At 36.6% G+C, this 10,283-nt stretch overlaps 2 protein-coding genes across 2 annotated transcripts; one reads left to right on the top strand and one right to left on the bottom strand.

Annotated features, from left to right (window-relative positions):
• Positions 1-1,310: 1,310 nt before the first annotated feature.
• LOC113076555 (uncharacterized) lies at positions 1,311-5,215 on the bottom strand. Its single transcript, XM_026249253.1, has 6 exons — positions 5,083-5,215; positions 3,634-3,960; positions 3,195-3,539; positions 1,748-1,870; positions 1,605-1,634; positions 1,311-1,357 (listed from the first exon to the last, which is right to left on the bottom strand). The coding sequence occupies exons 1-6, from the start codon at positions 5,126-5,128 to the stop codon at positions 1,311-1,313; spliced, it is 918 nt and encodes a 305-aa protein (XP_026105038.1). The 5' UTR covers positions 5,129-5,215.
• A 674-nt stretch (positions 5,216-5,889) lies between these two features.
• LOC113076553 (uncharacterized) lies at positions 5,890-7,760 on the top strand. Its single transcript, XM_026249252.1, has 4 exons — positions 5,890-5,908; positions 6,479-6,808; positions 7,182-7,481; positions 7,618-7,760. Exons 1-4 carry the CDS (start codon positions 5,890-5,892, stop codon positions 7,758-7,760), a joined length of 792 nt encoding a protein of 263 aa, XP_026105037.1.
• Positions 7,761-10,283: the final 2,523 nt, after the last annotated feature.

The raw sequence follows: 10,283 nt of genomic DNA, 5'->3' as shown, positions 1-10,283 counted from the left end.
AAGCAGAACTTCTAATAAAAATATAAATCTTGAATATGAATACTTACATTTTTCATTTTCACTCACATCTGCTTCATCTGCAGCAGCACATAGAAACAGAGAAATAGGAGATTATAATTGAATGAGCGGATGAACATCACTAACATGAATTATCAATAAAAAATACTTTTCACACCAATTTTTTGTTACATTTTTAACATTAATTCAGGTTTGTCACACTTATGATTCAATATATATATATATATAACTCCACTGTTGCATAATGAAGCTATTCTTTCTCTTTGTATCAGCTGTGATACTTACTCAGTTTCTTTAGTCTTTCAGAGAACTGGGCTTGATTTCAGCAGCACATGGAAGTGAATGAACAGATAAAGATGTCAGAAACACTGAAAAGATTGTATATTCTTAAGGAATATGGCAGTATCTATTATCAGTGATGTATCTTATCCCATTGTTATATGTTTATCCTATTTCTTTATTTCAGAAGGCAAGGGGTCATCACATGGATTTGACCATCTTTCTAAAAGGAAAGGGTTGGCTCCTTTAAGGCTTGTTAGTAAACTATTTTGACTAATGTCATTGCACATTAAACAGTTCGACAATATTAACAATGTAAAACCATTTACATACAAAGCATGGTGAAATAATTTACTTAGAGTTTGAAATGCATCTGCTGTCAGATACAGTACAACTCTTTCAATAAAGGTTGAGAACTCTCCTTTATGCTCGGCCTCATTTACAAATCAATCTGCAGTCAAATGCTCCGAACAAACATATAATCATACGATGCAGTCTGTTACGCCATTAGAAATAAATCATCCACTTGTTCTTTTTTTAATATACGCTAAACTACTGTTCAAAAAAAAAAGGTTTTCATAGTACATTTATGAACTATTGTTTCACGATTAAACTCTTGCTGCTGCATCAGTTTTAATACTTACCCAGTTCTTTATCACTGGTATTGGCTTTATGTCAAAGCAGCACATAGAAACAGAGAAATTAGGAGATTTTAAATGAATGAACAGTGGAACATGACATTTTTACAGCCACTTTTTAAAACCACTTCATGTCCTGCATGTCTTTATATTAATGATCAGTAATTTTGTATGTGTGAACTTAAGTTAAATCCAACATTAATGTGATGTACCAAACAATCTTAGGCTCCAAGGATCTCAGATGTATGGCTCATTTTGAGTCAAACTTGAGAATTCAGTTAATTGTTAAAAGGAGATTTGCTCTGATCAGATCATTTGAATCAATAAGTTGTTGAATTGAGAACAGATGCAATTGTTCATTTTCCTCCTGATGCATCAGCTGTAATACCTACTCATTTGCTCTAGTTGTTTAGAGATCTTCACTTCATATCACAGCAGCACATAGAAACAGAAATGAGATTATAAGTGAGGTTGTTGTAAATTCAGCACTTAAATCAGAGAGACATGAATTTCATTCACCTTAGCACTGAACAATCACACTTAATCACTGCACTATAAATCAAACACGAGCAGAACTTGTGGTGAAAATATTATAAATATTGACTTTCAAAAAGCACATCACAATCAAAAGCTAAATTTTCCTCCTGTCGCATTAGCTGTAATACCTACTCATTTTCTCTAGTTGTTTAGAGATCTTCGCTTCATGTCACAACAGCACATAGAAACAGAAATGAATGAACAGATTAACATGTCAGAAATGCCAAGATACTGAGTGATTCTTCATGAATCTGCGTGACTTTTGTATGACTTACACATGAGTTTTTTTGCTTTATAGTGATCACTTTGAAAATAAACCACAACAGCAACAACTGCTGCAGCGACCAGCAGCATAACAATACATATTCCTGCTACCGCACCCGGAGACAGACCTGGTACTGAAATGAAAAAGGGAGACAGTCATTAATTTAATATGTAAATTATTAAGGCCCTGATAAGGCCCTGACAAAGTTTTTTTTTTTTTTGTCCTTCGGTTCTGGGCAAAAATAAGTTTGAAAAGACTCAAAGACGGTGTACTGTTAAAGAAACTTTTTGAAAATAAGGATTTCCCAACTACCCTAGAGTTAAACAGTTGAGTTTTACCATTTTGAAAGTGAAAGTGAAAAAGTGAAAAAGTGAAAGTGAAAGTGAAAGTGACGTGACATTCAGCCAAGTATGGTGACCCATACTCAGAATTCGTGCTCTCCTTTTAACCCCATTCAAAGTGCACACACACACAGCAGTGAACGCACACACACACTGTGAACACACACCCAGAGCAGTGTCCATCATTTATGCTGCGGCGCACGTGGAGCAGTTGGGGGTTCGGTGCCTTGCTCAAGGGCACCTCAGTCGTGGTATTGAGGTTGGAGAGATGACTGTACATGCACTCCCCCCACCTACAATTCCTGCCGGCCCGAGACTCAAACTCACAACTCTTGGATGGCGAGTCCGACTCTCTAACCATTAGGCCACAACTTCCCCCTTTAGGCCACGACTTCTCCCTGCATCTTCGACAATACTCTCATTCAGGCGTAATAATCAAGGAAATTTGCTGCTGTACCATGGGTGCAGCAGGCTCAGTGATATTACGCAGCTCCTGAAAATAGCAAAGTTCCTTGATCGTAATGCTGAAATGAGAGTATAGTCCCTAGCCATATCAGCCTAGAAAATCTAAACTTTTCATTTTCCATCAGTCTTAGTACACAATGTAACTAGAAGGGTCAAGTTTTATATAAGAAAAATATAGAAACTCTTTGGTCTTTTTTGAGCGAGATGCTAACGGTGTAATCAGATTCAATGATCTGTGCTAAGTTAAGCTAAAAGTGCTACTGCAAAACCCGGAGATCGGCTGAATGGATTCCAAAATGGGAGAACTCAACTGTTTAACTCTAGGGGATTTGGAAACTGAGTCTATTTTCAAAAAGAGTGGAGTGTTCCTTTTACGAACTATCCAACACCTCCGCGCTGTTGGAGGCTGGGTGTAGATCAATGTAAACATGTGTTGCGACGCTCGCATCTATCCCATAAAAACAACAACAATGAAATGATGAAGTTTAAGCAATCTAGGTGTGAGACGGGGCCCAATGGTCAGAATAGTATAAAAAAGATAATGATTAACAGCAGTTCAGAGTCAAGTATCATGTTTGCAATAAAAAAATAACCATTCCATAATCAGTCCTTTATGGGAAGTGTGAATGTCTCATAGTCTGTAAAACTCACCAGAGACAGTAACAGTGAATCTTTTGAACACAATCCTTCTGTCGCTGATGATCTTTAGTCTAAATTCTCCAGTCTGTTCAGTTTCGAGGTCTGTGATGGTCAGAGATCCAGTCTTTCTGTCCATCTCCAGTCTGCCTCTGAACATCCCATCATCACCATCATAGTATGATGTGTGATTTTCTTCTGTATCAACTTTAGCAATGAGAGATCCTTCAGCTCCAAACCTCCAGAGTATTAGATCATGTTCCTGTAGTTCAGTTTCAGTGTGTAGAGTCTCAGAACTTCCCTTCGTGGCTGACAACACCTTTATTTCATCTTTATCCTCAACAGATTTGAGTGGAGATTCTGCAAAAATAGTTTCACAGTGATGAAGCCCTGTTAACTGTCAGTTTTTCAGCTTTCATTTTCTCACAAAGAAGTCCAGATTTAAATGACTCACCTTTCACAATCACTTTGAATGTCTTGGATTTGGTCCCTACACTGCTGATACTCTCCACTTTATATTCTCCCGAGTGTTTGATTCTGATGTTCCAGATGGTGAGGAATCCAGTTTGTTCCAGAGTAAGTCTGCCGCTAAACATCATCATCAGGTTATCATCACTGTATTCAACTTTACCAGTTCCTTTATTGATTGTGGCGATGATAGTGTTGTTGAATTTCCACTCTGTTAGACCATCTTTCTGCATTTCAATAAAATCATTCTGTAGAGTGAGAGAATCTCCCTCTATCACAGTCTTCACTCCATCGGGATCAACACCAAACACACCTGGAGAACAAATGGAAAAATTAAGAGATGTTCTTTGTGGATTTATCAAATGTCATCACATTTGGTTCCCCATATATAGATGTGTATGAACAACATGGTTTACTTTGAAAGCAATGCAAGCTGCTTTGGATAAAAGTTTTGTCAAGTTCATACTTGTCTGAAAATGTCTGCAATGGCTTCCTTGGAATAAAACCTACCCCACCAGTTTTCAAATAGACAGTCAAAAGAAAAGAATGCATGCTTGCTTCCTCTCCAAAGCTTGGTGATAGATGCAGTTTCACAAAATAAATATTTTACTTTTTAAGAAACTAATGTTGAAGTTGAACTTTTTCTTCAGAGTTAAGTCCTGTTTTTTTTAGCATTAAAGATATTGGTGGCTACTGTACTACTTTCTTGTCACAATTGACTTATTTTGATAGTATATACATGCAGGCGCTTTGTTTAAGCATTGTTTACATGAACTGGATTCTGTTTATCATGGAGCATTATGGTTTATTACTAATACAAAAGCCCTTACCCTTTTAGGGATTTAGACATCCCGAAAATTTGTACAAATATGGTAAAATATAAAGGTGATAAAAGGTAATATATATATTACCAGATAGTTTAATTAATGTATTTGTCCTTTGCCCAAATGTTTTTATATTTTAAAAGTGTGTTGCCTGTCTTGGCCAGGACACTGATTTTAAATTTTAAATCTCAAGAGTTTTATCTTCTTGTTGTATACATTTTAGTAATACATTAAATAAATAAAAAATGTGTCAGCACCAGGATTAGGTGAATGGGGGGATAATAGAAATTTCAAAAAAGTCAAACGTTTGTTAAATTAATGTAGCAGCTGAAGAGAGTGGTCGTGTATTTATCGTCGCTGTCTTAAACCCAGTATAACTTGCAGTTTTTTTTTAATGGTTTCCCTACTTATTTTGATTTTGCTGCTGCATTTCAGTGATATCACATTCATTTTTAACATATTAATGTAAAAGTAATCATTCAAACTTCACAGTGTGTTTTATGCTAAAGAATGAATTAATGAAGATCCGAAGTCAGTATTTGTGACGCAGGCAACGTAATCCTGTGGAAAGCGAAACCGAAAGCAAAGAAAATCAGAATTCAAACACTTACCGTCAGTGACGAACATGGATAAAAACATTAAAAACAAGATCTTCATTATTGCTGCGGCGTTGAGTGAGAGACAAGTTTAATAGAGAAGTTTGTTGCTATAAATCTCGGTCGTTTGCGAGACACACCCTCATCGTTATACTTGTTACCGAGTCCGCTCGAGCGCAAAAGTGCGAGCTGCAAACATTACGTCATCACGGTGAAGGTTTGAGTACAATTTTGCCTTCTCTTAAAAAAAAAAAAAACCTCAGACCATGTACATTTTTCACAGACGGTAATCTCTTTTATTATTATTATTATTATTATTATTTTACTATCTAGTTCTGTTTACGTTTTTAGCTACGATGTTAACTGTTTAATGCCTCCTTATTTTTCTCTCATAAAATATTATTAATAGTTATTGTTTTATTTTTGTAGTTACTTGAATGTTCAAATAAAGCATTAAAAAAGGTCGACCTCAGTAATGATTAATGATCATAAGAGCAAGTATTTTTCTAACAATGCTGTGTCCCCCTAACTGGACCCCATGCATCCCCAACTTCGTCTACAAGTTAGCACTGAATATAATTTTATATTATATTATAATTTGGATTTCCTTTCTTTGTTTTATTATATATATATATATATATATATATATATATATATATATATATATATATATATATATATAAAACAAAAAAAAGTTAGACATGCATTTGAGAGGGTCTCAAGGTAACATCTGCTTTACGACCAAATCGAAAGTTCCAGGCGACTCCCACTAGGAGGCGCAATGCGACAATCACATGCGAATGTTTTAGAGACTGTGGAAAGATGGTTTATGAGGATGCAGGTTTATTAAAGTTTCATAACATGAAACACGTAACTCGGGTACGAAAAGGGAAAAACTACACCATTGAAAGTCCTGCTTCGTGTTTCCTGGGTTTAACCCGACACAAGTGAAAGGCAAGTTTATTCTCACTGACTGTCGACCTTCACAACATCTCTTCACCCTAGGACGGAACTTCTCAGATTATCTGTAATGTGATTGCATATCTGGTGGACTTTCACAGAGTTTTCTCTCATTTCTGAATATTAATAGGATATACTGGAGACGAAAAGAAGAAAATGCTTTGCCTGTTTGCCTTGCTTTATTATTTATGGCATCTCATTGGTAAGTTGTATGTAGCCTATTATAGCTTCAGGTTTGACACTTGTAATATAGATTGCTATTGTCTTCTAAGGATGTGTCATTTATTATCTTAAAACATCTGGACATGTCAAACTACTGACACAAAGAAAAAAAAGACTATTTCAAAATTGCTATTTAAATAATAAAAATAAAGCTTTTGTTCATGAGTTTAAGTAGTGCTTAGTACTCTTTTCTCTCAGGTATTTTTCATTTTTCTAACTTTTTTTGCAGGTGTGTTTTGCGTTGAGACAGATGAAATAAATTCAGTGTCAGTGATGGAGGGTGAATCTGTCACACTAAACACTGATGTTAATGTAACACAGAGAAATAAGATACTGTGGAAGTTTGGAGATCGAGGTCTTCTCATAGCTCTCTTAGACGACAACGAGGTCTCATTATTTAATGGTACTGAAGGACAATTCAGAGACAGACTGAAGCTGGATCATCAGACTGGATCTCTGACCATCAGGAACATCAGAACCACAGACTCTGGACTTTATGAACTCAACATCAAGGGAAGGACAGGGGAACAAGTCAAGAAATGTAATATCACAGTCTATTGTAAGTATCTGTCCGTTTCAAATTACTTTACGGATACAAAATCGTAATATTAAAATACTTATTTAGAATGATTCATAAGTTGATTGGAAGTAGATTTAGTAGGTCTTAGCTAGGGGAGCAAACACCTTATGTATTGTCAAATATGTATAAATATAGGCTATACAGTATGTATTGTTATTGTTATTCTTCTAATGTTTTGGTTGTGCTAGAACCATAAATTTCCCGATTCCCAGGCTCATGCTGAGTCATGCATATACTGGTTTTTAATTATTATTATTATTATTATTATTTTATTAATCCATCCCAAATATATTTTCTGCCATTTTTTTCCCTGAGACATCTAATTTTCTAATTATTTATTTGTATTCTCCAGCTCATCTGTTCATTCCTGTCATCAGCAGAGACTCTTCACAATGCTCTTCATCATCATCTTCATCACAGCAGAATTGTTCATTGCTGTGTTCAGTGGTGAATGTGAGTCATGTGACTCTCTCCTGGTTTAAAGGAAACAGTTTATTGTCCAGCATCAGTGAGTCTGATTTCAGCATCAGTCTCTCTCTTCCTCTGGAGGTGGAATATCAGGATAACCACAACTACAGCTGTGTGTTGAACAACCCCATCAGAAACCAGACCACAAATCTGGACATCAGTGAAGTCTGTCAACCTTGTTCAGGTACGTCCATGTTGATATCAGCATTTGTTTCGTACCTGGTGTAAATCCCAGTATTAATAAATAAATCAAATTTAAATCTTAAATAAAATGACCCTCCTTTTAGAAACCTAACTGAAGTCGTTGATTTCTCCTTCAGAAATTCACTGTTGTGGTGTCACTAAAGCTGCGATCCGATTGGCCATCGCTGTTCTGGTGGGTGTGGCTGCTGTTGCTTTTGTAGTTTATGACATCAGATCCAGAAATGCAAATTTCTTTGTTCTTTGTAAATCTGCCATGTAACAACGTGTGTGGTAAAAAGCACTATACAAATAAATACAGCATTGCAATAGGAATATGCAGCATGAATGTAGCATCATTCCTAACTGAAGGATTGTAACAGTAGCTCGTTCCTAATTAAAGGAATAAACCATGATAATTGCCCCTTGTCGGAACTGTCCACATTCTTTCCCCATTCTGTTTTTGGAAAAATAAGGGGACATGTTGTGGTTTAATATGCTTCTGAACATTGGTAAGAAATGTCACACGAAAATGAAGCTGTCAGTTGCCACATTTGGCAAAAGCTAATTTGCACGTGAACGCGTGAGAGAGAGAGGAAGTGTGAAAACCAGAGCAGAAACTGACCAGCATTTTGGAAAGTTTTTATTATTTAGACCTGCTTCAAATAATGACAATATTATGTTGATAAAATATAATTTTTAAAGATTATAGAACATAGAATTGTGCTTTGCCTGTAGTTAGAAGTTTCTTGTTTGAGGTGATTTTGCTGAAGCAAGGCTGTGTTCTATATTCAGTGCTATCCTCACACTTTATTTGTGCAATTTAATTTCTGAACCCAAATGTAATTTTAATTGCCAATGTACCCAAATAAATGAAAACTCATCTGATCAACACAAAAGAGTCATGTGTGCTTTCAGGCCATTTTGTCACAATATCATTGAAGATCCCACACAACTACAGGTGATCACACACTACTTGCACAATACTGACTGGTCATTTGCCACAGGGCTTGACACTGGGATAGCAGTCAATAATGCCAATCACTCTAGGGACACTGGCAATCTGGTGGAACTTTTGATTGGGCAGCTGAATTTCTTGAGTTCTGGGGAAAATCAGCATGTTTTTCAAAAGCAATAATGGTAAAGGTCAGCCTTTCAATGTTGGCCCCAGGACACTTTCTCTTCCTCTGCGGTCAGAGGTGGAACAGAATCAGCAACACCCCTCATCTGCTTCTCTATTTCTTTTTCCATACATAGATCGCTGTGATGCATCTTTAGAGAAATCAAGGGTGTAGTGAACTGAATTTGTAGTTCCCTTTCGAAACAATCTCTCACGGCACGTGGAATCACGCACGGAGGAAACTCGGTTTTCTCTGAAAACCGAAGCCTGATTTATTACATTTTACTGCACAAACCTAAAGCATTTCAATTCATCTCCATATGTTGCTGGCCCTCCAGGTTTCTAGGCCAAACTCCTCTGCCTCATGGAGGTGTCTGCCCAAATCGTTATCCTTTTATTTATGCTGACTGTTAAGCAGACCCTTGCACAAGTTTGCCCAGTGGACTGGTTTCTATATGGATCTGAAAGATGCTCACTTTGATATTCACATTCGCCCCCATCACAGACTGTTCTTAAGATTTACTTCAGTACTGGCTAAAAGCCCATGTCCCGCCCAGCGCTGTTAGCATTAGCATCCATCAAGTATCTGGGTGAATTGCAAGCACTCTCTGTGAACACTTCTTGTTTGGAGTTTGGCCAAATGACTGTAAGGCTGTCTACAAACCCAAGCTAGGTTACAGTGCTTTCTACTCAGAACGTAGCCCTCAGGACTTATGTGGAGGCCCTCATGCCATCAATTCTATAGGGCTGGGCTCGCAGGACAGCTTCTGTTTTGTACAAATGGCACTATGATATGTTCCCCAAAACAAGAGTTTCTTCCAAGGTGATTCCATGTAGCGTTATATTACCAAACTTAGTAACTGGAGCAGTAATATGTCACAGATCCATCGTTTGAACAACACTGGTTAAATTGTAAAGCTACCATAATAGCATTACCCAGGGGGTGGAGAAATAACTTCTGCTTTTGATCACATTTGCATTGAAAAGAAAAAATGTTTACTAACAGACAGATTCTGAATACATTACATTTGCATTACATTTACATTTAGCAGATGCTTTAATCCAAAGCGACTTACACATGAGGACAGTGGAAGCAATCAAAAACAACAAAAAAGAGCAATGATATACAATATAAGTGCTATAACAAGTCTCAGTTAGGTTAACACAGTACATGTAGCATGGGCTTTTAAATAATATAATGAATAAACACACGCACACACACAATTGCATAATAAATTAAAAGAAAATAGAATACAAAAGACTAGAAAGGTACAGTAGTTAGATTTTTTTTTAAAGAATATAATTAGAATAGTGAGTGTTAAAGTTAGAGGGTCAAATAAAGATGGAAGAGATGTGTTTTAAGCCGATTCTTGAAGATGGCTAAGGTCATTCCACCATAAGGGAACATTTAATTTAAAAGTCCGTAAAAGTGACTTTGTGCTTCTTTGGGATGGCACAATCAAGCGACGTTCACTTGCAGAACACAAGCTTCTAGAGGCACATAAGTCTGAAGTAATGAATTTAGGTAAATGGGTGCAGAGCCAGTGGTAGTTTTGTAGGCAAACATCAATGCCTTGAATTTTATGCGAGCTGCTATTGGAAGCCAGTGCAAATTGATAAACAGAAGTGTGACGTGTATTCTTTTTGGCTCATTAAAAATTAATCTTGCTGCCGCGTTCTGAATTA

The sequence above is a fragment of the Carassius auratus genome, unplaced genomic scaffold, assembly GCF_003368295.1.
Source record: "Carassius auratus strain Wakin unplaced genomic scaffold, ASM336829v1 scaf_tig00020715, whole genome shotgun sequence".
In the NCBI taxonomy this organism is placed as follows: Eukaryota; Metazoa; Chordata; class Actinopteri; order Cypriniformes; family Cyprinidae; genus Carassius; species Carassius auratus.
Note: the sequence above shows the minus strand (reverse complement) of the source record. Positions and strands in the feature narration are given on the sequence as shown.